General features: G+C 44.4%; 1 protein-coding gene across 3 annotated transcripts; it reads right to left on the bottom strand.

Annotated features, from left to right (window-relative positions):
* Positions 1 to 331: 331 nt before the first annotated feature.
* ZNFX1 (zinc finger NFX1-type containing 1) lies at positions 332 to 27,689 on the bottom strand. 3 transcript variants are annotated; one of them, XM_082362782.1, is made up of 15 exons: positions 27,234 to 27,689; positions 25,807 to 25,925; positions 25,108 to 25,221; positions 18,733 to 20,541; positions 14,642 to 14,773; positions 13,031 to 13,179; positions 12,297 to 12,446; positions 10,872 to 10,986; positions 9,542 to 9,792; positions 7,933 to 8,072; positions 6,766 to 6,920; positions 6,242 to 6,387; positions 4,923 to 5,033; positions 4,478 to 4,573; positions 332 to 3,853 (listed from the first exon to the last, which is right to left on the bottom strand). In XM_082362782.1, exons 3-15 carry the CDS (start codon positions 25,193 to 25,195, stop codon positions 1,412 to 1,414), a joined length of 5,784 nt encoding a protein of 1,927 aa, XP_082218908.1. In that variant the 5' UTR covers positions 25,196 to 25,221; positions 25,807 to 25,925; positions 27,234 to 27,689; the 3' UTR covers positions 332 to 1,411. The 3 variants fall into 3 exon arrangements, with proteins under 3 accessions (XP_082218908.1, XP_082218907.1, XP_082218909.1); XM_082362781.1 differs by having other exon boundaries at positions 25,839 to 25,925; XM_082362783.1 differs by lacking the exon at positions 25,807 to 25,925.

The following is a 27,689-nucleotide window of genomic DNA, read 5'->3' as shown; positions in this document are numbered from 1 at the left end:
CCCAAGCTAGAGCATTAGGCCAAGTGCAGAACTACGTACTCTTTTAGGGGTTAGATATTGCATATGCACAGATTGATCGATTTTCTCTGGGAGGACTCATGAAGCTGTTAATAGGAGTGCCTCTGGGGAAGGAAACTTCAAGTATACCTTTTGGTACAGGTTGAAGAGTTTTCTTTTCACAAAAGAGTAAAAATGACTTACCAGCCAAAAGAAAAACCCCATACCACAGACACAGAAGTATGGCCTCCTCGTAGGCACTGCCTCCATTCCCATCCTCACTGTCTCAAGCTGCTTGAGCTGCTTTTAACAGTTGAGGACAAACACAGACCACTGATTTTCTAAATCGGTTTTATTAATTGGCTTTATAGGCTAAAGTGCATAGTAAAGACAAAAAAGGAAATGTATACATAGCAAAGGGATGTTTTCTCGCCAACATTAGAAAGACCTGAGATGCCTAAGTGTCAGTTCTAGGGAACACTGGACTGAGGGAATATGTATGCAGGCAGCGGGCCTGGGGGCTGGCTTCTGGTATGGACCTGGGACCTACAGAAGCTGCTGGCATGCTAACCCTGCCCAGGCAAAAGCTGCAATAGAGGGTGTTGGGACAAAAGGGTCACACTTTGGATAGGCGCTGCTGGTACCAAATGAGAGTTTAGTCCTTTCAGGGCCCTGGGGAACCAGCACGGCTACTGAGCCTCTCCTACTGCAGGGAAAGAAACCTCAACCATCCCAAAGTGCAAATCACAAGGAAGGGTACAGGGATCACTCCTTGGTTGGCCTGGGTCTACTGCATAAGCCCCCAGCTGTGGTCTATCACACTTTCCCCCACTCTCAGTGAATATGTAACGTCAGGATTAGTCAGTGAAGTCTTTGTCTTATCACGTGCCTCCGTCTCCTGGAATGAAGGTGCCCAAGGAGGAGGGTAGGAGGAATTCTTGTGTTCCTTGAAAGGATAAGCAGTTAATAAACAACAACTCTGGGCCTCTGTTTATTAGAGTGGAAGTGAGCCTGCAAGTTAGGTCCTGGCAATTTAGAATGAGTCTGCTTCACTGAGCTCCTATCTGCCTCTGGAGCACTGCGGAAAAACACATCTGACTGAGTCAGGATCCGGAGATACTACTAGGTGGCCCTAGCTGGAAGCCCCAAACGTGCTCCAGGCAGACTGTCCACTAACTTGCAGAAGAGAGGAGAGGAGAGACCTGTTAACTTCGCTCTCAGTTCTGGAGGTAAAGTGCTTACTCTAGAGCAGGGGTAAATCTAGAAACAAATGTGGGCAAGCCCTAAAAGTGGATCCTTAAATAGGTGCTAAGACTAAAAGAACAGTAATAAAAAACAAACTTCGGTTCTTTCATGGGGGAGCCGGCCCCAGCCATGTGGTGGCCGGGGCAAAAGGCAGCGGTATGTCATCTTCCTACATCATCCTCTGGATCTCCTCAAAGTTCATCAGGTTGTTGGCCGTGTCAGACCAGGCAGGGTGCTGGGCCCCATCCATCTCAGAAGCAAGCTGATTGCTTCTTTCCAGAGTATGGTTTATGCCCCCAATCACCTCCTTACAGTCAGGACACGTGCCCCTCTGCATGGCTCCCCCACAATCGCTAATCACATAGATGTGGCCATTGGGGCACTTGAACCAGTGGCCACGAGGGTAACCCATGGCTTTGACGATCTGCACTCGTTCTTCCTCTGAGATGCCCAGGCCAGAGCAGGGAAGGGTGGCTTTCAGAGCCTCCATCTTTCTCTGCACAAGCTGTTCATCCTCCCGGGTGAACTTACACGTCCCCTCGAGGATCTTCTGGACTCTGGAGACCTCTTCTGCTACGCTGCCTCTCACCTTCCCCTCTGCTATCTTGCAGCGGGTCAGCAGGTTCACCAGGTATGTGAGCCTCTGGATTTCACTTTGGAGGTCATCCAATTCCTGGCTGGTGAAGCTCAAACGCTTCCTGGCCAGCCACTCATGGACCTGGTCTAATCGAGTCCTCACTTTCTTTTGCTCTAAGACATGCACTTTTTTCAGGGAATCATACAGGCCAGCCAGGTGGTCATAGAAGCTGATGTAATTCTCAACAAGGCCCAGGTCCTTCACTGACAGATTTTTCTGGGCCAGCTTCTCTTTCAACATCAGGAAGTCTTCAGGGAGCAGCTGGTAGAGGAGATTCTTCCTCTCCAGTAGGGCCTTAAGTTGTTCCTGGCTGATTGCAATTTCCCCTGCTGAGCCCAAGATCTTTTCCTTGACAACTTCAATCTCTTCCAGCCGCTGTTTGATGCTGGTTCCGTACCTCAGATTTTTGCGGATGGGCACCTGGCAGATAGGGCAGACCTTCAACTTGATGGCAACTTCGTCATCCTTCTGCTCATTCATGTAGCGGTCCAGGGCTTGCACCTCAAAGATGTGGCTGCAGTCTTCCAGCTGTACAAAGCGGGCATCTGGCTCATCCTCAAAGCCAAAGAAGATTTGGGTGACTTCTTCCTGGTGGCAGACACGGCACTTCTTGGGGCATGGTTCCCCACACAAACCAATGCAGGGGTGGCCGCAAGCCAGCAGCTTAGTACAAGGCACGTAGCATGGGGGTCGGTCACAGGGCTCAGAGCAGAGTTTGGTGCACTGGTAGTGCTGGCAGCGCCAGTCACAGGGTTCCACGCAGGGACTGCACAGTTCCCCACACTTCTTCTTGCACTGGCTGTGGATGCAGCGGTTCTGACAGGTCCGCTGGCAGGGTGGGCACTCGCCAATGCACGGCTCCTGACACTTGTGTGAACAGATGAGCAGGCGATTGCAGGGCTCTTGACAGCGCTCATGGAAGCGCCCTTTGAAGCAGCTGTGGCAGGAGCCGGGACATGGATGCCCGCAGTCCAAGATGGTGCCACACTTGGTGGTGCATTTGACTGGCAGGTCATACCTGAGGTCCTCCACATGGCCACACTTCACCTTCTGGCTGTGCCCACACTTGAGTTTCACGGTGACCTTTTCTGAGCACAACCGCACACAGTCTTCACCACATGGGTGGCTGCACCTGTGCCCACATTTCAGGACCTTGGGGCAAGGCTCTTGGCAGCAGAAATCTGACTCAGGCGTGGAACAAGGGACCATTTGTTCATGGCCGCACCGGACAATGACTTTGGGCACCTTCACCTGACAAGGCTGACACTCCTGGAAGCAAACAAGGGGGCACCGATGCCCGTCTTGGCAGATCACCTTCTGGCATGGCTTCATGCACTGGAACTCCTTGTGCAAGGAGTCATAGGGGTGGCAGGCACGGGTGCAGACGTGCCCACAGCCCAGCCGGAACTCACAGGGTAGGCTGCAGCCTCCTTCGGGCACTTTCTGGAAGTCAGAAGCTTTGGATACTAAAGTGTGGGTAACAGGGTGGTTCTGGCAGCACAGCTGGAGGGCGCAGCCTATTTGATTGTTCTCTCGAAGGATATGGATGATCTTGCTCCACAAGGGCACCTTGGCCAGCATCTGCATGTTTCCAATGCAATACATTCCCTTCTTGGCACGGGACAAGGCCACGCAGATGCGGTTGGATATCTGCAGAAAACCCACCTTGCCTTCCTGGTTGCTGCGCACTAGTGAGAGGAGGACGATGTCATTCTCCTCCCCTTGGTATTTGTCCACCACATGGACCCTGACACCAGCAAATGTCTTGGCAGGCATGAGTTTGCGCAGGCAGAAGAGCTGCCCGGTATAGGTGGTGAGGATGGTGATCTGGGAGGGCAGGTATTCCTGGCACAGGAAGTACTTGCACAGCTCCACCACAAAGCGAGCCTCGTGCTGGTTCTGGTGGCTTTTGCCTTCTTGGATTTCCTGTTCAGGAAAGTTGTGTTCTACAAAGAAAAGGTTGGAAGAGACCCCCTGGAAAGAAAAAGAAGAGACACATTAGAAGGTTCACTCATGGTAGTTTTTTCTATCTTCATGTGCGTTGTCCACTGACCCTGTTCCAGGGAGGGACCTTAGAAGGCTTCTGTATACTCTGTACCATAATCTTTAACTTATGAGCATTCCACTGTGCTGAATGCTTTATATACCTTATCTCCCTCAATACAATAATATTATGAGGCAGCAACCATTATTCTCATGTACAAAAGAAGACCCTGACCCTCAGAATTGGTATATAGTTTGCTAAAGGTTACACAGCTACTAAATGGCAGAGCTGGGATTCAAAAACCCAGGTTTGTATTCTCAACTTCTACACTATTCCTCTTCTTAATAACTAGCTTTTTACTGTTTTGTTTTTTGTTTTTGTTTTTGGCCACATCGCATGGCTTGGGGGATCTTAGTTCTCAACCAGGGATTGAATCCGGGCCCTGGCAGTGAAAGCACCAAGTCCTAACCACTGGACGGCCAAAGAATTCCCAATAGGTAGCTTTTTAAAAAGCTGGCTGTATTCCCTTCTGAAGGCCCTTTTTTGTCCTGAGGAAAATATAACCTCCTAGGTTGCTGGCAGCATCAGAGGAAGATCAGGTAGGGCAGATTCACCTTAATCTTCTCGTATTTGAGAACAGAGGGATGGTTCTCCAGATCCTGGTAAACGTGGGGTGTCAAAAGCCGGGCAATTTCAGGGCACATGCGGTGCTGAAACAAGACATGTATGTCATTAAAAACATGGGCAGAGAATAAAATGGACAGTTTTCTAAAGACTTAAGTTGCTAGTGGAAAATCTGGGGAGGTAACATTTGAAAAGAATAATAGGGAGAAAAGAGCAGAATATAAAACAGCTCCTTCATCTGACACAAATTCAACACAGGCTGAACTTGTGGTATTTTAAAACAAAAAAAACAAAATAAATCTGACAGAGTCATTTCATTACTAAACTAGCATTATTTTAATGAAATAAAAATGCCAAGCTTTCTTGTTGGCATTTGGCAGGCTCCCAGGAGCCTTCTCCTGGACATTTGGTAGTAACAAAGGTCTAGCTTCTCACCTGGTAATTCAGACGGACAAAGGGAATGTTTACTTTCACCAGCCGTTCAAAGAGGGACACCTCAAGGTTGAAATTCTTGGCCAGATCATACACATTGGCACTGGGGCGCAGCTGAGAAGAGAAACACGTCTGAGGATTCTCCACTGAAAATGTATTTTAACCATCCATCCACCTACCCACCTATCAAATGTTTTTCAAGGGGCTTCTGTGTTCCAGGCACTGCTTTAGGTGTTAACAGGCTAAGGACAAAGAGTGACAAAGGCCATGAAGCCAAGAAATAAGGCTGATGTGACAGAATGCCCAGGGGTGGAGGTTCTTTACATAGGCCTCTCTGAACAGTGACATCTGAGTTGACACCAGCATGGAGGAAGTCACCAGTCATTCAAAGAGCAAGCCATAAGAGGGAGCAGAAAGAACAGAGGGTGGGAACACAGTGAGGAAATGAGATAGATGGTGGTATGAGGTGAGGTCAGAGAAGCAGGCTGAACCCTGAGAATACTGGCCTTTGTAGGCCACTTTAAGAAACTTGATTTTTTTTTTAAAATTTATTTATTATTTATTTATTTTTGGCTGCGCTGGGTCTTCGTTGCTGTGCACGGGCTTTCTCTAGTTACGGCAAGCGGGGCTACCCTTCGTTGCGGTGCGCGGGCTTCTCATTGTGGTGGCTTCTCTTGTTGCGGAGCATGGGCTCTAGGCACATGGGCTTCAGTAGTTGCAGGGCGCAGGCTCAGTAGTTGTGGCTCACGGGCTCTAGAGCACAGGCTCAGTAGTTGTGGCGCATGGGCTTAGTTGCTCCGCAGCATGTGAGATCTTCCCGGACCTAGGGCTCGAACCTGTGTCCCCCGCACTGGCAGGCAGATTCTTAACCACTGCGCCACCAGGGAAGCCCCAGAAGCTTGATTTTTATTTTAAGTGCAAAGGGAAACCACTGGAGGGTTTTAAGCTGGGGAGTAACATGACCTGATTTACTTTTTTGAAAAGATTCACTTTGGCTCCTTTATGAAGAATGGATTAGAGGGTGGCAAAAATGGAAGCAGTGGGATGGGGAACATGCTGTTTTAACAGTCCACTTAAAAGGCCATGGTAGATTAAAAAGTAGCAAAGGGAACAGATGAAATGGATAATGCTACCTCTAAAACATGCCCCAAATCTAAGAGCACCTGCTCTTAGATTGAACATGGGAGGTGAGGAAAAGAGGTATCACAGAAAGCCACTAATAAGCTTGAGGACTGGTAAAGCAGAGACCAGAGTTTTCCTGTCTGATTCCTGATTCCACTCCTGCAGAGAGCCAGCCCATCTTCCAGGGGCCCCTGGTCTACCTGCTGGTGGTCCCCAATCAGAATGAGGTGCTGGCAAGCTTTGCTCAGGGTGGCAATGGTGTGGGCCTCAAGGACTTCAGCAGCCTCTTCCACGATGACGATCCGAGGCTCCACCTTCTGCAGGATCTGGCGGTACTTGGCAGCACCTCGAGTCAAGAGAACAAAGAGACTTCTCTGAGCGGATGTACTGGACTCGCTGTGCCACTGGGCTTCTGGATTGGTGACCCCTGAGCCTGGGTCTGTTACAACCAATTCCTCACATTGACCCAGGGCCACGGTGACCACTGGATGAGAATGAGTGCTGCTGGGTGGTCTCCAGAGCACCATCCCCATGTTGTCGCTGTTGAGGTTCTAAATGCAGTAGAAGCAAGTGGGTGAATTTCACCAAGAGAACCCTGAACACAGCTTGCTTTCAACAGCTTTTCATGGTATTTTCCTCTAACCTACTAAAGAAGTTTCTCTTTACCTGTCCTAGATAATCTGATAGGCATTTGGCATCAGTAGTGAACTCTATGCTTTCTTACCTGTTGTTGTCATTCCTACAACTTGGGCATCTTTCAGGATGTGCAGGTCTTCCTGGAGTCTCAGCTCAGCCATTCTCTCTGCTGACGTGCGGTACTGACGTTCATAGCTGAGGATCTTTCGGCGGGTGTCAGCCTGGTACATCTGTAGCCACAGCCTGGAGAATGTGAAGAACCAGGGAGAGGAAGCCATGTGCTTTTTGAGAAGGTGGAGGAACCCCCTTCAGTGTGCCCTGTGCATGAAGTGGAACCTACACCCTAGAGGAAGTTACAAGCCACAGAGAAAGGAGAGACCCAGATGTGCAGGGACCCAAGAGTCCAAAATGGCCAACAAAATGATGTGCAGGGAGATGTATATAAGTGGTCAGGAGCTAAGGAAGGAGGGGGATAAAGAACAGAGGTTAATTCCTGGACAAGAGCAAGGGACTTTAAAAGCTTCAAGAAGAATTTCTCACAAACTGTCCCTACTCCATTCCTGCCCAAGTCCCCACCCCTCCCCTCACATTACTTGTAATTGTGGAGAATTACTTGTAACTCTCCACAAGTAAAACAGATCATGTCACCACTCTGCTGTAAAACCTTCCAGTGGTACTCTTCAGCCCTAAGAGGCCCTGCATAGTCTGGCCCCTGCCCACCTCTCTGACCTCACTTTCCATTTGTCTGAGCCACAGCCATGCTGGCTGCCTTCTTTCAATTTCTCAAACATGCTCCCTCCCACCTCGAGGCCTTTACCCATGTGGTCCCTGCAAGCTCATCGGCTCCCCCTTCCCAACTGGCCTTATTAATGCCTACTCATCTTCCAGATCTTGCCTCCCATGTCACTTTCCTGGATATCTCAGATCAGCTCAGCTCCCATGTTAATATTCTTAGCACTCCTTGCTCTTTTCTTCCTTGGTGTTGATGCCTATTTGTAACTTTTTATTTGTGGAACTAACTGATTTGTCTTCCTGGATAGCCTCTAAACCCCGTGAGGGTAGAACCAAGTGTGTCTATTCTATCCCATGGCTGCATCTAGCACTCAGCTCAGTGGGGTGCTCAATCAATCATCGGTTAACACTAATGTTGAAGATCTGAAGGGCTTATATTCTAGGAACAGGAAAGGAACCCCCTGGGGAAATTACATGGGCTGGCTGGGGCTGGGGGTAGGTGGGGGGTGGATGGGCACAGTACCTATAAAGCTGCCAGCGAGAATTCAGGTCCAGCTGCCAAACATCCTGGATTTCACTGGCCTCAGCCTCAGTCATGGTGTTCAGCTTGCGAAGCTCAACCTTCACTTTCCTCTTCATTTTCTTTTTCTGGCTGCGCTGGGTCTGTAGATATCAATACCAGTCAGAGTCACTGAGTAGAGGTGGGCCTGGTTCTAAGCCCGAGGTGGGGGCCAGAGCACATTTAAAAAAGGAGCTGTCATCTCTGATGAACTTCTCTAAGTGTCTCGCACTCTCCCAACAGATATTTCATTGCTAAACGATGGCTCTGGAGCCAGTTTGTCTGGGTTCAAAGTCCCATCTACCTCTTATTTGTTGCGGGACCTAGAGTAAGTTACTGAACCTGAACCTCTATGTGCCTAAGCATCCCCTTCTGTAAAATGGGAATAATAATACTACCTCTTCACAGAGTTGCTGGATTGACTGAAGGAGTAAATACATGTAAGGCACTTTAGCAGAGTGCTGGCACTAGTTATTACTGAACATCTTTGACCACAGTCTGCTTCTCATTCCTAAAACATATGTCATGACAGTAGTGGAGGTGCGTCTCTCTTGTTAAATGCCATACAGGTCCTGCTAAGATGGCCTTAATGCCGTTATATCAAGATAGTACCTTTAACAAGTGGGTAGAAGGCACCATTTTGGAGAAAGTGCTCCCCCCTGGCTCTGCATGAGTCTTCAGAAGGACTGGCATGCCAGATAGATGTCACAATACTATGGACCCCCCTCCGCTTCAAAACCAAACAATTCAACTCCTCCGCAGGCCACATGGCAGAGATGCCCAATCCGTGCTTCCAAGTATTGGGCTCATGATTCTGTCCCTCACATAGTGATGTTGAACTGAACTAGGAGATCAGATTCAAAGCCAGCAGACTGGAGAAAGCTGCATTCAAAGCTGCCCTTGGAAGTCCCTTAAATCATCAGTGGGGTTCAGTGCTCTATTGTCAGAATAAGACATGGTAAATTCTGAGGACCACTGGGTTCTACCAAAGGAAGGAGCAGACAGAAAGTCTGAGCATTTATACTATTCTGGCTCTAAGAGAAATATCAAATTTCAGAGTGATTGAAGGATGAATATTCCATCCAGTCTACATAGCTTACTTCATTCTGTTTTACTTGAATCCTCTAAAATCTTAATGCACAGACTTGTTTGTAGTTGAAAAGAGAATATTCATGAAAGCACCAAGCACTGAGACCGTAAGTGTTTGATCTGACTCACATGTGCTGCGCTTCTCTAAAAGTTCAAGAGCAGCACTTGGCTACCTGCTTCCTGTCTTTCTAAGTTAGCATTTCTTGCCAGGGCCCCTCTAAAAGGCCGTAAGTTTTATACTCTTGGAAACTGGACCTATCTTATACTAGGATTAGGTTGTAAAAGGGTAAATTAAGCTAACTATGAGGATGAAGTGAATACAGTGTAACAGAAGTGAGTGAAAATCTGGGGCTGCGGTTCTGGTCAGAACAGATGCTCTCAGGCCTGTTTCAGGAGAGTTACCCACACCCACCTGGCAGTAATTACTGAACTCCCCTTTCCCACTCTGTTAGCACTTTCAGGGGCTACGAGGAAGTGAGTTTACCTCCCACTCTCCTGCAGCCTGCTCCTGCCCGGCTGCTGTCCCGAGGCCATAGTTGTCTAGCCTCATGGCCAGAAGCACTTTAGCCAACTCCTGTACTGCCCCATTCTCTTCCTTCTTCCGTCGCCGGGGCCTCACCACCTCTTCCTCCTCAATCATCCGGTCTGCTTGAATCAGTTCAGCCTCCTCTGCGATCTCAATCAGCGAACCCTCCTCTTCCCCTTCTTCCTCCTCCTCGTCCCCTTCTGCCTGGGCTAAAAGAGGAAAGCAGGCAGGACAGGGATGGAGACTCTTGAAGTCAAAGGACAAAAAAGGGTACCTATAAGAGCTTAGATGCATGAAGACATTCTTAAGGGGTTTAAGTGGTTACCTCTGAGTAGGGAAATGGGAGGAATGAGAGGGGAGAGAGACTTAGGTTTCCTTGCATACATTTTTGTTACATTTAAAAAATCACATGAATGTATGCCTTTTTAAGGAAGGTTTCACTTATGTCAAATACATATACAAAGGAAAGTATACAACGTAAATGTGCAACATAAAGGATTATAAAAATATATAAAATGAACATCCAAGTACCTTCCACCCAACTTAAGAAGCAGAAAGTTACCAATTTCTTTGAAGACCCTTGTGGGCTCTACTAACCTGAATTCTATATTAGTCATTCCTCCCTTTTAACTGTACCACATACATAATGTATATATATCTTCAAACAACAACACATCATCTAGTTTTGACTTTTCTGACCTCTATATAAATGAAATCATACTGTACATATCAATATTTTCCTATAACTTGCTTTTTTCATTCAGCATGTTTTTGAGAGTCACACGTATTGCTGTATATGCTGTAATTCAATCCTTTTCACAGTTGTATCCATTATCTGAATAGATTGTAAATTATCCATCTGGTGTACAAATGTGGATGGATATTTGAGTTCCTTCTGCTTTCCTATTATCATAAAGTGGTTTTGCCAATTAATATCACCATTAGCCTCATATCAGAGTTCCCACTGCTCCACATTCTTTCAATGTGGGATTATATCAAACATGTTAATTTTTGCCAATCTAGTAGGTGTGTAATAGTATATCACTGTAGTTTTAATTCCTCTCGTTTCTAATGAGCACTTTTCATGTTTATTGACCATGAGGATTTATTTTGTGATGTGCTTATTAAAAGTCTTTTATCTGTTTTCCTATTAAGCTATTATTTGTCTTTTTCTGATTGATTATAATAGCTCTTTATAAATTCTGGGCATTACTTTTAAGTCCTGCTCTTCTAGTCTTTACCATATTCCACCTTAAGATGTGATTCTAGGTAGACATGCACCTCTTACCTGTATTTTCAGGTCCTGCTGGAGCAACACTTTGGGTGAAAGAACCAACACCCAGACCCAGCCACTCCAGCATCATGGAACGCTTCCAGCCCTGGAAGCAAACCCATTCGCTATCCTGAGGAAAGAATTATTAGTCATGAGAATTCTATGACAACTAGCATGAAGGAAAGGAAAGGTCTTCTCAAAGGATCAAGAGGTAATTCCCTTAAAATTCTCTTAAAAATGCAACGTTTGGGCAACTGGATCATTTAATATGACTTGCATAGATTTAAAAACAAAAATTTCCTGCCTCTTTTGAAAAAGTCAGGAGCTATGGGAGCAATGAGCCTGCATTCCTAAATGGCAACAAATGGCTGAAGTGGGCTGCTGCCACCCCTTTTCCAATTTGCCTCAGTCCTTGCTACTTCCCAACACCTCACATCTAGCCTGCTTCAGTCCTTTATAGGACTCTGACTGACCCTTTTAGGCTTTTGGGCTTGAAACCCTGGAAATCACCAACCCATTGATAGTAGAGCTACCATCTCACTGGATTCCTGGCCAACCACTTTACAGAGATCATGTCAGGGACTTCCCTGGTGGTCCAGTGGTTTAGACCCTGTGCTTCCACTTCAGGGGGCACGGGTTTGATCCCTGGTTGGGGAACTAAGATCCCCACATGCCGCACAGTACAGCCAACAAAGAAAAAAAAAACAATACACAGATAGTATCAGATACTTCTTATAATATCCTTTGAAGGCAGGCATTATTATTATTCCTGCTTGACTGCTGAGGGACCTGAGGATCACACCGGCTCAAGTCACAAGTCTGTGTGACCAGTCTGTCAAGTCCCAGGCCCTCTATATGTGCTAGGTTGCCTCGTTATGATTTTGTTTAATTTAACAAGCACTTAGAGCACACTTATTAAATCGAGGTTTACAAATATTGACTTGTTTATTCAATAACAATCCTATAAGAATTAAGTTGATCTGTAAGAAACTGCCATTTTTGCAAGTTAAATTTAAAAATATTGGCAATTTCACGTGGTTCAACTTAATGTTATTATCCGCACTTTTTTTTTTGCCACGCCTCACGGCTTGCAGGATCTTAGTTCCCCAACCAGGGATCGAACCCGTGTCCCCTGCAGTGGAAGCTTGGAGTCTTAACCACTGGACCTCCAGGGAAGTCCCTATCCCCACTTTATAAAAGAGGAAACAGGAACAAGAAAATTAAGTAACTTGCCTAGAGCAAAATCCGTATTCACATCCAGCAGACTGGCTCCAGAGTCTTGTTTCTGACTAGTATATTCAGCTGCCTTTTTCTCACGAAAAGGAACTTTTCACATCACAGCAGCATCTTAGCAGATTATAGCTAATACTTTGGACTGCTACTTGTGCTGCCAAATATGGGGACAAGAGAGATGCTTGTGCCCCACAAGATGGCCCCTACCTGTATCGGTCCATTCATCAGGCTTTTCCAGTGCTGGAGGGAGATGTACTTCTCCAGATGCTGTTCCCGTAGTACGCCACGCATGGTGCACTCCAGAGTCTGGGCCCCTTCATGCAGCTCTTGCTCTGACTCTTTCATTTGTGTCATGATCTATCAAGAACAGAGGGAAAGAAATGATGAAGAAGTATCATCATGCCCCAAACTCAGTCTCTGCCTTGAGGGAAAACAAAGCTAACACAGGAACAGCCAGTCTTAAAACCAAAGGATTAATATCTAAAATGTCTAAAAACCTCCTACCAACTAGTAAGAAAAGGAAACAAATAATACAACAGAAAAACAGGCCAAATATACTGTGGTAGAGACTTCTCTCTTTTTTCCTTAGTAATAAGAACTCAAAGTTTTGGTTGGGCACAATGCTGCCCAGATAGAAGATGATACTTACCTGGTCAACAGGCTGTAAGTAAAAGTGCTATGGGTGGTTTTGGGGAAGTAGCTTTAAGGCCCTGGCAGGGGCTGGGAGGGGTGGTGTGCCCTTTTCTGTCCTTTCCCCATCTTGGATTATGAGGGCAAAGATCACACCGTAGGATTACCCGAATGGAATGCTGGAAGGAACCAGGGTCCTTCACAGCTTTGTGGAGCCTCCCTATCTCCCCTGGACTGCCTACCCAGAAAGCCACTGCTATCTTGGTTAGTTCTCCCTTGAGCTACCTCAGATCTCCAAAGCTGGGACTTACACTCATGTAGGCCCTTCGGAGGTGCATGGGGAGGTTGCGGCGGAATTCCCGCTTGTTCCTCAGCTCCCTCAGGGTGAACTGCTTCAGGATTTCACTGTTGCTCCTTCCACCTACCCGCACAATGCTGGTCTTTTGACACTTATAGATGCCTGTGGAGCAAAGCAGAGCATGGCACAGTTAAGAGGAGCTATGCTGGATTCTCTCAGGTGAGAGCTGTATATGTTTGGGATGTTGTTGCAGCTGGTCCCTTAGGGTACAAACTGGTACTTACAGGGAACCTACCCCACCAGTGAACAAGAAGGCCCCAGAGATGATGTGACCTGCAGAGCAGTAAAGTGTGGTGCTTAAGAGCACAGGCTTTAGAATCAGACACTTGGGGACCCAAGTCTCATCTGTACCACTTACTGCTATGTAACCTGGGGCAGGTTACTTAAGTTGAGCCTCAGTTTCTTTGTCTGTGATTTGAAGACAGTAATACTTTCCTTATAGGGCTATAGTCTGGATAAATGAGAGAGTATCCTTATAGCTCCTAGGGAGGGCCTGGCCCAAAGTAAGCATTAGTAAATGTTCTCTATTATTCACTCTACAGATATTTACTGATTGCTTATTATGTGCCAGGCATGTGTTAGTTTCTGAAGATACAGTGGTCAAAACACAGGCTCAGTTCCTCATTTGTTTTCATGTCTCACAGTCTACCAGAGAAGATACATATTAAACATTTTATCATAATAAAACTCAATACTATAAATACATGCTAAAAGTGTATAACAGGGTACCTTAACTAGTTTGGGTGGGGTAGAGATCTAATTTTTGAGGATCTAATTTAAACTGATACTCTAGGAATATGGAAGATTTAATCTAGGTGAAAGGAGGATATGAAAGAGTGGAAAATAATAGTCTAAGCATTATTTTCCAAAGGAAAAACAAATACTTATTCATTCACTTATGCAATTAGTATTGTCTGAGTGTCTAGTATGTGCCAGGATCTGTGAATACAGCAAGAAACAGGACCAATCCACTTAGTGTTTATAGTCTAGGGTAGAGACACATACAAATAAATTGGTACATATATGCTAATTAAGTATTTGAAGAAAAAAATACAAAAGGAGTCTTAACCTTGTCTGGGGCCAAGAGGGCAAGTCCACATGAAGTGAGACCTGAGGAATCAGCTGGAGCCATCCAGGCTGGATGCATCAAGATGGAGACAGCAGGAGAAAGAAAAAGTACATGCTAGGCAGAGGGAATAGCATGGGCCAAGGGAGAAGCTGGAGGAAGTCAAGAAACTGTAGACAGTCAGGGTTGCTGGAGTTAGAGAGAACAAGGGAAGAGGCAGGAGATGAGGTTCAGAATTAGGCTGGAGCAAACCACACACAGCCTTTCAGGTTGTGGACTTTATCCAAAGAGCAATAGAAAGCTACTGAACTTGCTGACGGTTCAACTACAAATGTCTTAATAGAGAACTTTTTTTTTTTGGCCACACCGCACAGCTTGCAGGATCGCAGTTCCCTGACCAGGGATTGAACCCGGGCCACAGCAGTGAAAGCCCAGAATCCTAACCACTAAGCCACCAGGGAACTCCCAACAGAGAACAATTTTGCCTACAGATATTACCTTCCAGAAACTGGTCCAAAGCATGATTAGTGTAACACACAACCAAGATGGGGAACTTCTGGAGGCTAATTTGCCAAACAGCCTCGTTGGTTAGAAGGGCCTGAACAATTTTTAGACCCACATAGGTTTTGCCTAAAAAACAAGGAAAAAGGAGAGTTAAAAAACTTAGAGACTTTCTAAAAGGAGTAATTACATACAGCAAATTATTATTATTATTTAAAAATTTAAGGTAATATATTGAGATGGTTTAAAATCCTAGAAGCGCAAATGGGTGTATTATGTCCTCCTCACTCTTCTGTCCCCAGCCACCTAGTTCCTCTCGGAAGCACCCAGTGTTACTAGTTTCTTGCGTAACTTTCCAGAGGTAGTCATTCTATGCACAAACAAAAACGAATATACAGTCTTTTTCTAGCCTTCCCCCTTCTTTTAAAATACAAACAGTAGCAGACTATTTTCACTGTTCTACATCTTGCTTTTTTCACTTAATATATCTTGGAGGTAGTTCTCTATCAGTACACAGAAAGAATCCTCTTTTTGTTTTTCAGGGCTGTAAGGCATTTTTTTTAGCCAGTTTTCTGTTGATGGACGTATACATTGTTTCCAATCTCATATGGCAAATTATTTAGAAATGCTTTTCTTTTTTAAATAAATTTATTTATTTTATTTATTTATTTTTGGCTGTGTTGGGTCTTCGTTGCTGCACGCGGGCTTTCTCTAGTTGCGGTGAGCGGGGGTTGCTCTTTGTTGTGGTGCGTGGGCTTCTTATTGTAGGGCTTCTCTTGTTGCAGAGCACGGGCTCTAGGCACGCGGGCTTCAGTAGTTGTGTCACGTGGGCTCAGTAGTTGTGGCTGGTGGGCTCTAGAGCACAGGTTCAGTAGTTGTGGCGCATGGGCATACCTGCTCCGCGGCATGCGGGATCTTCCCGGACCAGGGCTCGAACCTGTGTCCCCTGCATTGGCAGGTGGATTCTTAACCACTGTGCCACCAGGGAAGCCCTAGAAATGCTTTTACTATACCACAGTAGACTTGCCTTTGTCATAGGAGTGAAAAACTCACAGAAATCAACATTGGAGTTAGTTATGGGCTCATTAGTAAATGGCCAATAATTAATTGTTTACAAACAGCTAAATTCTTACGTTGTATCAAGCTGAGAAGGTAGCCACTGTCCTAAAAAATACTCAGTGTTGAGTGAGCAATACAAGAAAATAAAAAATTTCAGTACAGCTGAATACTTTTCAGTATAGATAAATAACAATTTCTTGCTTCCTTTTTTTTCTTCAAATAATATGTATTGAGTGCCAAACAGGTGTTAGACACTGGGTTAGGTGCAAGAAATACAATGGTGAGCAAAACAGCCATGGTTCTTATCTTCCTGGACCTGACAGACTTGCAGAAGAGAAAGATAATTCATCACACAAACAAATGTAAAAAATCACAAATGTGGGAAATGAGAAATACATGGTACCAAGAAAACAAATAATTGGGATTCTGGCCTACTCAATGAGATTAGAAGAGGCTTCCCTGGGAAAGTGATAACTGAGTAAGAGCGGGCAAGGGGGAATAGGGATGGACTGGTTGGGAGGTTCCTGACATCTTCCAGTGAGTGAGGACAAGGCCTGGCTCCAGCAGTTGAGATAAGTAGGCAGACTGTGGAGAAGTTTCAGAGGTAAACTTGATTGGAACTTGCTAATGGTTTGGCTGGGGTGGGGAACAGAAAAGGATAACTCCTATGTTTCTAATTTGGAGGACTAGATGGCTAAGGAGTCCTCCAGAGGAAAGAAAATCTTTATAATTCAATATTTACCCCATTCTCTCCTACTGCTTCCTTCCCCGTAGAATGGATACTTTTCAGGATTTCCACCTCAAAAATGACCCCCTTTGTCACATCCCTCTCAAACTCACAGGTAGGCTGTTTCTTAGTAGCTCTGTGTGTGTGTGTGTGTGTGTGTCAACCTAGCGTGAAATGATTACATTATTACTATATTTGGAGCTAAAGAGTCTCAATTCAAATGATAACATTAGGGGAAATTAGTTGCAACATGCATATTTTGAATATACAAACAGCGCCTATAAATCAGTAAGAAAAAGAAACCATTCAACAGAAATATGGCAAATACGAAAAGGCAATCCACAGAAACAGTTATATAAATAGCTAATAAAGACAAAAAAGGATATTTAATCTCACTCTGATTAAAGAAATACAAATTAACCACTGTGATATACATTTCCAGAGGGCAATTTGGCACTATCTATTAAAATTACTAATTCACATATTCTTTGATTCAGTTAGGGATTTCTCTCCTGGATATATTCTGCTTCTGTGTGAAATGACTCACAAACAAGGTTATTCACTGACCTATTGTTTGTATCAGTAAATCTTTCCATAGGGAACTGGTTAAGAGATTATGAGCTATCTATACAATGGAATATTATGCAGCCACAAACAGGAGTGAGATAATACTTATGCACCAGTATGAAAGGATCACCAAGATATTTTATAAGTGAGCAAGCAAAACACATGCAAAGTGTTTTCTAGCATAATGAGTCAAAAAAGAGTGGGGGGAAATAAATATAAGTATGCATTTGCTTGAATATTCATAGAATATCTCGGGAAGGATAAACAGGAAGACAATAACATTGTTTGCTTTAGATAAAGGAACTGAGTGGGATGGTGGGAGGAGAGAGACGTGGAATTTTCAAAATATTTGAACCATTTTTTATTAAAACATAAAGTTAAAATTAATAATGAGCCAAAAACTCTAACCTCTCAGATCAGCAAAAACTGCTGATGAGCAAAGACTGATAACATACAACAATGCTGGAAAGTATATAAGGAAATGGGAACACTAATTCATTCTCGGTGGCAGTACAAACTGGTACATCTTTTTTCTTCTTCTAAAGCCCTGAAAGCATCACTTTAATTATGCAGATTTTCCCATCATATGGGTGTTTCTTATCAGAAAGAACTTTCCATTTTGTTACATTAATTTTTTATCATGAGTTGCCATTATTTTATCATTATTTTTAAAGAACCTCTTCCTGTTTTGTTTTTTATTTTTTAAATATTCTTTCGGGAGGGTAATTTAGCAGTACCTACCCTAACTATTAATGTGAATTCCCACGTTAGGAAAAAAACTACACAAATAATAAGCAGAGTACTCAGAGATAAACACACACAGATATAGATTATGAATACTTATTAAGCACTGTCTATGAAACCAAAAAAAAAAAAAATCTTGGTGCATTCATGCCATGAATGCAGGCCTGGTAAAAAAGAGTGAGGTATATTTCTAAATGTGACTGTAGTGTAAAGAATGTAAAAATATCCCTAACATGTTGTTATATACATATATATAAATTGTAGGCCAATCTATAGAGCATAATCTTGTTTTTGTTATTTAAAACATAGGAAAAGTGTGCTATGTAAACATATAAATACACATAAAGACACAAAGATATATCAGTTTTAACTTTGGAAAACATCTCAAAAGACACATGTCAAACTGCTAATAGTACCTATCACCTCAGAGGAGGATTAGAGAGTGGCACATGGGGAGGATGTAGGGAGGTATATTTCCAAGAGAAGCAAGTTCAGTGTGGTAGATAGAGAAGCCAGGAGCCGGCTTCTAGACTGCCTGAGTTCTAGTCTTAGGTCTGTCACTTGTCATCTGTGTGAGCTTCAACATATTATTCAACCTCTCCTTGCCTTAGTTTTTTTCATCTGTAAAATGGAATGGTTTCTACCTCACAGAGTTGCAATGAGTTAACATATGCAAATCATATACAGCAGTATTTGGTGTCCAGTGCTATTATATACTTGATATTATTTAACTTAAATTTATATAAGATCAAGCACATTAATATAGCCTGCGATGAAGCAGAAGTAATGCATCTCCCTACGTCTGACTCCTCAGCAGTCTTACTACGCATACCAATGCTGGAAAATCACTATGAGAAGCTGCTTTTTAAACAAGTTCAATGCCCATTTCAGGGGAATGTTTTAAACTGAGACATTCCATAAACCTAGAGTCAAGCCTCCCTTGCCTATCTCACAGGGCAGATGTCATGTGCTCTGAAAAATTTCCTCTTACCTGTTCCAGGAGGTCCTTGAATAATAGCCAGTTCTCTTGTGAGAGCAAACTGCAGAGCTTCCATCTGGGAGTCATCCAGCTTCAGGGTTTCTTTTGAGGGCCACTGGCTGGGGTCTAAGACATTAACTCTGGCATGTCTCAAGCCCTCAGTATTCCTCAGAGATTCTCCAGTGGCCGAGGGATTCTTTATTAAGGGAGTGAAATCATATCTGCCCCCCATTAGCAAGTACCTTGGCTCCTTCACATAAGAGTCACACTCCACGATGTTCCTCTGGAAGGGGACGTCTTCCTCTTGGACTTCCTGGAGTCCTTCTAGGACGTGCCTATAGGCCTCAAAGTATGCGGTTGTCTCCACCATGAGGAAAGAGTCAGAGGGCTGGACATCTGCTAGCAGCTGTTGGCTCTGCTCATTGAAACAGAGCTGGACAATTCCTCGGCAGAGATCTTCCTGCTCCCGATTAGACACAGTGGCAAAAAGAAATGTCTCAAAGTTGTCCTTGGACATGCACACCAAGGACCCATAGAGCAATCGCTTGGAGTTCTGCCAGCGAACAAACTTCAGTGGTTTTGTGTCAAATTGCACCTTGTAGACAATGCCTGTTGACGAACACATGGGGGTGATAATCCTGGTATCAAAGTAGATTCGGATGTCATCAAACTTTCTCTTCCTCAGGCCTTGGTCTTCAAAGCTTTGGAGAAGTTCCAAAATGCCCTCTCGCAGGGGTCTGACAAAATCTTCTCGCAGAAGTCGGAAGTGGGTATCCAGATAGACAGCAGTGCTGTCGTATTTTCCAGAAATGATGTTGGGGCGAAGGAATGGCCTCTCGTCCAAGTGCACTTCATTGTAAGTGGGGTAAATGGGCATGGTCCGGTAGCTCTCAACATGGTCTTCTGCCTCAGGCTGCACAAGAGTGTAGGTGTCCACTCTTAAAGTGCCCTCTCGTCTCTTTTCCTGCAGATGTTCGATGATGGTCTGGACCTTTTCCAGGTTCTTCTCTGTCTCTTCTTCTATGTCAACACCAGAGGCTCTCAAAGCATTAAGAGAAGCTGGCAGGAGAGAAATAAGCATGGAAGTCTCCTGCACAGAGCTGGCAGGGAAGACACTTATAAGGTCCTGGAGGAGGGAGATGATGTTGCTAATGTGTTCTGGATACTGGTTTCGAACATGGGGGGTGGATTCAGTGATCATCCCTACCACATAAGCTGGCAAGCAGACTTTGAGGAATTTGGAATTCTTCAATATGCCCAGAACATGGAGAACGCTGTGGCGGTCCATTTTGGAACTGCAAGCCTTCCGAAGAACTTGACAGATGAGCTCAAGGAAACTGGACTTCATAAAAGAATGAGACAAGAGCTCCTTCAGTCCTAAACTTGTGGCAAGTGTGATGACCACCTCAGAGGGATCTTTCTGCAGAAGACTTTCTAGGAACTTGTAGCCCAGTTTCTTCACCTGCTGTGGCTGTTCTGCAGGCTTTTGGTGGGGGTTCCGCCACTGCTGAAAGTTTTCATCGGATCGTGGTGGTCTGCGGTTCCTTCCCTCCTGGTTGCCATTTCTCCGCCTGGTGTCATTTTCCTGACCATGTCTTTGGCCTCTAGGTTCATCATTGGCATGCCCCTCCTGGTTCCTCCTTCCCTGATGTGGGTTCCTGCCAATAGCCCCAAACCTCTCTTCTCTTTGCCGATGAGGAACAGGATGGTTGTTGGCCCTAGGATGCCTTCCGGGCTGGCTGGCTCCTCCTCTGAGAGCACTGGCTGGTGGATTATTGGCCTGATTTCTAGCTCTTGGTGGTAATTCTCCATCCACAGGCCCTAAACACAATGGGAATTTTGGGTAAGCACAACGATATGAACATACTTTCATTTTCCAAAACAACTAAGGAGCTTAGGTTTTATTTGGAGAGAAACAGGTTTCCGACCAAGTCGTGATAAATATAAAATAGTTTACAATGGTTGTTGTATATAATACGAAAATATTGTTTTTTCAAAGGGTGCAAAGAAAAAATAAACATTTGTTGAGTGCCTAATACATGATAGAGGATAACTACTCATTTAATCCTCACAAGCTGGGATTATGTCAGAGGCTCAAAAAGGTCATCTCATTGCTTTCAGTCTCTTGCCAGTACCAAACAACAGTGAGAGTATGAGTTTCACAGCTAAACAGACCTGGTTCAAACCTTGGTCTAGGTACTTCCTTACTGTATAACCTTGGCTAAGTTGCATAATTTCTCTAAGCTTCACCATCTGGGTTGCTGATGGTAAAGAGTAAATGTTTATAAAATGCTTAGTATACTACCTGACACATAAAAAGCTCTCATTAATGTTAATTACTAGCAGAAATACTAATAATTTTTTATTGGGAATACCCTATTGATTTCTAGGGCGATTGGTTCTGCCTGTAAACAATTAGGTCATAGGCAACAGAGACATCAAATGGGATAAAACCATAAAGGGAAATGCTTTTTGAACTTTCCTCAGCATCAGACGGCAAAGGGGAAGACAGGGCTTCCTTTAACAAGATGTTTTTGAGCCAAATAATAGATTGTGAAGGAAACTGAAACATAAAACTCAAGTTCTATTTCAGAAAACTGAGAAATGAAACTCAAACTTTGATTCAGGAAACTGAAAAATGAAAATTAACTTTTCCTCCTTTCTGCAGCACGAGTTCATCGACATAGTACTTATCTATTACCAACCCTCACACAAGGAGGTGTGGGGAGAGGGAGGAGACATACCCAGCACACACAGGAAAGCTAACATCATCCTGTGGCTGAAGCTGAATTTGCCTTCCTTGATCTGCCACACATTTCATAAGTGACCTTGGCCAACACACCCAAGCCCTTCTTCTTTCACTTTCCTTTTCTCTAAAACTGATTCTAGAGCTGACCCAACTTAGCAGAATGACTTGGAGATTTTAAAAACAAATAAACAAAAAGACTGTACGCCATGATTGGATGATAACAAATGTTATGAAAGTTTCAAATGCACATCATATTCAAGATGATTGTACCATTTCACGCCGTCAGATCCTAAATCCACTAATGTACATGTTTCCTTGTTTTGTACGTTGTAGAGAAAATTTTAATGTGACAAGATAAAGGAAAATTTGGTAAAATATAAATACTGTAATACTGAACTTTAAATTTTTATAATTGTTACTTTTATATTTACTTTTCAAACTCCCAAGATATCATAAGAAAGTGCTACTTTTAATAATCTGATCTGATTAGAAGACTCAGTGTTTTGGAAAAATGGAAAATTGTATCATTTCTCATCCTTTCAACATTCACATAGCTCATAAAATAAAGTTCTACAGTTCTTCCTCATTCGTTCCATGACTGAAACTCAGAAGACATGTTGCAAACTTAGGGAAAGGCAAGAATCCATTCAGTTTAGTTTCGTTTTAGAAAGTTCTGAGCAAACAGAATAATCACTACAGTAGAGTGATGCTTTCAGAACTAACTTTGCTTTGGTGCCTAGGACTCTAGACATGTACTATCAAATACACGGCGACTAGCTATGTGTAGTTATTAAGCATCTTAAATGTGACTAGTCTGAATTAAGACGTGTAAAATGACACATGGAATTTTAAAGGCTTAACAGCAAAAAATGTTAAATACCTCATTAAAATTTTTTATATTGATAACATCTTAAAATGATAATATTTGAATATTTGGGGGGAGTCAATACAAATATTAAAATTATTAAAGTACTTTGGGGCTTCCCTGGTGGTGCAGTGGTTAAGAATCCGCCTGCCAATGCAGGGGACACAGGTTCATGCCCTGGTCCGGGAAGATCCCACATGTAGCAGAGCAACTAAGCCCGTGCACCACAACCCCTGAGCCTGCGCTCTAGAGCCCGCGAGCCACAACTACTGAGCCCGTGTGCCACAACTACTGAAGCCCGCGCGCCTAGAGCCCGTGCTCCGCAACAAGAGAAGCCACCGCAATGAGAAACCCGCGTGTCACAACGAACAGTAGCCCCTACTCGCTGCAACTAGAGAAAGCCCATGCACAGCAATGAAAACCCAATGCAGCCAAAACTAAATTAATTAAATAAATTTTTTAAAAAATTAAAAAAAAAAAGTACTATGAACACTAATTAGAAAAGGTATGTGCACCCCTATGTTCATTGCAGCATTATTTACAATAGCCAAGATACAGAAGCAGCCTAAGTGCCCATCAACAGATGAATGAATAAAGATGATGTGGGGTGTACACACACACACACACACACACACACATGTATATACACACACGTATATACATATGTATAAAAAACGGAACACTACTCATCCATAAACGAATGAAATCTTACCATCTGCAACAACATGGATGGACCTAGAGGGTATTATGCCAAATAAGACAGAGAAAGACAAATACTGTATGATTTTACTTATATGTGGAATCTAAAAAACCAAAGAAATGAACAAACACAAAAAAACAGAAACAGAGTTATAGATACAGAAATAAATAGGTGGTTACCAGAGGGGAGGGAGGTAGGGGGAGAAGATAAATAGGTGAGGCAAATTAAGAGGTACAAACTTACAGTTGCAAAATAAATGCGTCATGGGTATGAAATGTACAGTGTGGGGCATATAATCAATAATTATGTTATATCTTTGTATGGTAACAGATTGTATAACTAGACTTATTGTGATTATTTTGAAATATATAGAAATACTGAATCATTATATTGTGTAACAGGAACTAACATAATGTTGTAGGTCAGTTATACTTCAAAAACAAAGTCATAGAAAGAGATCAGATTCGTGGTTTCCAGAGGCAAGGAGTTGGGGGAGGGGGAAATGGATGAAGGAGTCAAAAGGTACAAACTTCCAGTTATAAGATAGATAAGTACTAGGGATATAAGGTACAACATGATAAATGTAATTAACACCATTATATATTATATAGGAAAGTTGTTAAGAGAGTAAATCCTAAGAATACTCATCAAGGAAAAAATTTTTTTCTATTTCTTTAATTTTGTATCTATATGAGATGACAGATGTTCACTAAACTTATTTCAGTAATCATTTCATGATACATGTAAGTCAAATCATTTATGCTGTATACCTTAAACTTACACAGTGCTGTATGTCAATTATATTTCAATAAAACTGGAAAGAAAAAAACTCCAAGTACTATAACAGTAAAATATATTCAATTATAATAAAATGATATTATTTGGATATATTGGCTTAAATAAGACAAATACCAAATTTTATTAAATTAATATTAAGTTTTTAAAATGCATGTCACCTGTTTTTGTTTTTAATGACGCTACTAGAAAATTAAAAATTAAGTTTTTGGCTTGCATTATGTTTCTACTGGATAATGCTGCTCTAAACCAGTTACTTCCGAGGACTTCCCTGGTGGTCCAGTGGCTAAGACTCTGCGCTCCCAATGCAGGGGGCCCAGGTTCGATCCTGGTCAGGGAACGAGATCCCACATGCTGCAACTAAGACCTGGCGCAGCCAAATAAATAAATATTAAAAAAACCCAAAAAACAGTTATTTCCATTTCTGACACCTCAACACTACCTTTGCTAAAGTGAACTGCACCCATTTAGAAGCTCTCTTAAGGAAAGGGGACGGTTGTCTAGTCTCAGAGTCATTCATGTTGTAGCTAGGGAATAAACCATTCTTTTTTTTTTTTGGCCATGCTGTGTGGCATGCAGGACCTTAGTTCCCCAACCAGGGACTGAACCTGGGCCATGGCAGCGAAAGCATGGAGTCCTAACCACTGGGCCATCTGGGAATTCCCAGGAATAAACCATTCTTTACTTGAGAGATGCAGTCTATTTTGGTGGGCCTGCTCATTCATAAGGAACTCAATTTCCTTCCCATTACAGATTTTCTTTAACTTACAACTGGGTTACTTCCTGATAAAACCACTGTAGGTTGAAAACATTAAGTCGAAAAAGCATTTAATACACCTAATCTATCAAACATCATAGCTTAGCCAAGCCTACCTTAACATGTGCTCAGAACACTTACATTAGCCTACCGTTGGGCAAACTCATCTAACACAAAGCTTATTTTATAACAAAGTGTTGAATATCTCATGTAATTTACTGAATAATGTACAGAAAGAACAGGATGGTTGTCTGGGTACAGAATGGTTGTAAGTGTATTAGTTGTTTACCTTTGGGACAGAGTGGCTGACCGGGAGCTGTGGCTCACTGCCGCTGCCCAACATCACAAGAGAGTATCTTACCACACACATATCGCTAGCCCAGGAAAAGTTCAAAATTCAAAATCTGAAGTATGGTTTCTACTGAATGCATATTGCTTTTGGACCATCTTGTAAAGTCAAAAAATAGTAAGTGGAACCATCATCAGTCTGGGACCATCTGAAGGTAGAAACCCTCGCTCACCTCTGTGGTTAATATGAGGAATCCTGGGCCTGGCCTCCGGACAAGGTCTTCGGTCCTCCATGTCTGAGTCACCTGATTTCCTCCACATTCACGTTGCTTTCAGTGTCTGGAAGTCTGCACAGGTTGACAGTTATCAGTGCCTTTTGAAATACAGCATCCAGCAGGAAAAAAACCCAAAAAGTATCAAGCTAATCCTTTCTACCTCTACATCTTAATGATTCGTTAATTAAGAGTCAAACATAGATTTTAATCATGTGCACAAGTGTTCAACTCTGTGAATGCCCAATTATGATACAAAACACTAAATTCACAATTTAGGATCAAATTTCAAAGGATCAAATTCCCCCTTCCCTTTATCCTTGTACTTTCTTGGGGTTAAGGGAGTGTCATCAATTCTCATTCAAAACTCCTGTTTGGTTTATGCCTTTAGCCAAGATACTTAATCCGTTGCTAGGTTTCATCTTCCTCTCCTATAAAGCAAACAAATATTGTTGCCAGGACAGAAAGAAGTACATTTTTATTAACCCCCAAACCATGTATTTACCATTCCATCCAGCATTTATACTATATAATACTCTATAGCTTACAGTCCTCTATAGCACATAAATAATTAGAGAGCAGTTATCCCTACACTACTCTTTGGAACACAGCCAAACTGATTAAGCCCTCCGCTCTACTGAATCAAGAGAAAGAAATTACATGTTTCAGTAACCAGGAGGCTTAGCACCTACAGGATGCTGTTTCCTCAGGACCAGCTAGAAATCTGCAGTTCTTTCCTTCTCCTCTTTCTTCTATCTTGATGGTTTTCGACAGTAGTCCTGTAAGAGGAAGAGGAAGCCCCTTTTAAGGAAACTTCTCCATCCTACTCATACACATCATGTGGGCTGGGGCTAGGGAAAGAGTGGCTAACTGACAGTCCTCAGCAAAGGGACTTTTTCGACTATCCCTTTCACTGAGTTTTAAAACATTCACAGTTGGAAACTGTGAATAGATCTGGCATTACATGAGGAGTAGCTTTTACCCTCATCAGAGAAAGTAGTCCCTTTCCTTCCTGCTGGGAATATTTTTGGTGAATCTCATCCCTCATCTTATCAAACCCAGCTCTCATGGCACAGGTTCAATATGTAGAGGGTTTTTTGTTTGTTTAATTAGAAAAAAATGCTCAGAGGAAAATTCCTTCTTCCTCTTGTTGAATAGAAACTCACAAATTTTCTGGGATAAAAGAAACAGAAGAAAAGAAAAAAGAAAGGCAAGGAAAGGGAGGAGCAGAGAGGAACAGGAAATGCTACCACAAAAGCAGAATAGAGTGGGTTTCTTTGGGAATCAAGGCCTAAAAGGGCAGGATGAAGAAAATCAGTGATGGTCAAGCTGGCGTCGTGGTTAAATTAGAGAGGAAAATTAATTACCAGGATGGGATGAAAGAGGTTAGAGCTGGGTTTCAGGGGGAAGTCTCCAGGGTCCTGAGAGAGTATGAGAAAGCATGGGGGAGTCCCTGGCACCCAGGCGCCCAGCAGGTCCTGATGGAGATACTACAGGGTCAAGGGAGAGCCAGGGCTGTGTGCGGCCGTGAAGGTGCCAGGGCAAAGCTGAAGCGGGGAGCCGCTGGGGAGGTGGGGGGCAGTGGAAGAGGTTTGGGGGCCTCAAGGAGAGGCTGGGGCGGAGCTCAGCTGGAGGCTGTTTGCTAAAGTGATGAGGGCCTGGAAATGGGGAGTCTAGGTGCGGAGGGTGGTTGTAGAGGATGGGGATGAATGAGGTGATGATGGGAGGTGAGGACGCTGGAAGATGAAGGGGGAGCTGTGGCAGAAAATGAGGGCGGAGATGGGGGGACAGAGGAGAGCTGGGTGATGAGGCGGAGGTGGTGATGGAGGCGCTGAGGGGGCTAAGAGGGGCAGTGAGGAGAGGGGCCAGGGACTCAGGTGGGTGATGGGGGCGCTGAGAAGGTGACGGGTACTGAGGCGGAGACGGGTGCTGAAGCGGGTGATGGGGGCGCGGGGGGCTGAGGAGGTGGCGGGGGCGCTGAGGCGGGCGTCGGGGCAGAAGTGGCAGTGGAGGGGCGGCGCGGGCGCCGGGGGTCGCGGCGGGCGGGAGCAGATGCGTGACCGGGGCGCGGAGCGGGGGTCACTCACCGGGCTCCGGCGCGTCCTCTCTCTGCCGCCGCCGCCGCCGCCTGGTGCTCGGACTCTGGCCCAGGTAGGTCAGCGGCCCCGCCCGGCGCAGCGTACTTTCGGTTTCCTTTCCCCTCAGACACTGGGCGGGGCGAGGGGCCGGCCCGGAGGAGGAGGGAGGGGAGCAGGAGGGGGACTGGGGCGGCGAGCGAGGGCGCCGGGCCCAGGCGCAGCCGGCGCCCCCGCCCTTAGGCCGCCGGCAGGGGCGGGCGGACTCGCGGGCGTCGCCTCAGCTCCCCGCGGCGGCGGGCGGACTTGCGGGTGTCACCTCAGCTCCCTGCGGCGGCGGCGGCGGGGCAGGCGGGCTCGGGCCGGCGCCGCTGAGGGGAGGGGACTGCGGGGGGCGGCTTAACGGCACCCGAGGCCGTTGCAGGCCTCAGCCGTACCCAAAGGAGCGGGGACCCGGCGAACAGCTTG

The sequence above is a fragment of the Balaenoptera borealis genome, assembly GCF_965194805.1.
Source record: "Balaenoptera borealis genome assembly, chromosome: 16".
Lineage (NCBI taxonomy): Eukaryota > Metazoa > Chordata > Mammalia > Artiodactyla > Balaenopteridae > Balaenoptera > Balaenoptera borealis.
The sequence above is the reverse complement of the archived record's forward strand: the minus strand, read 5'-3'. Positions and strand labels throughout refer to the sequence as shown.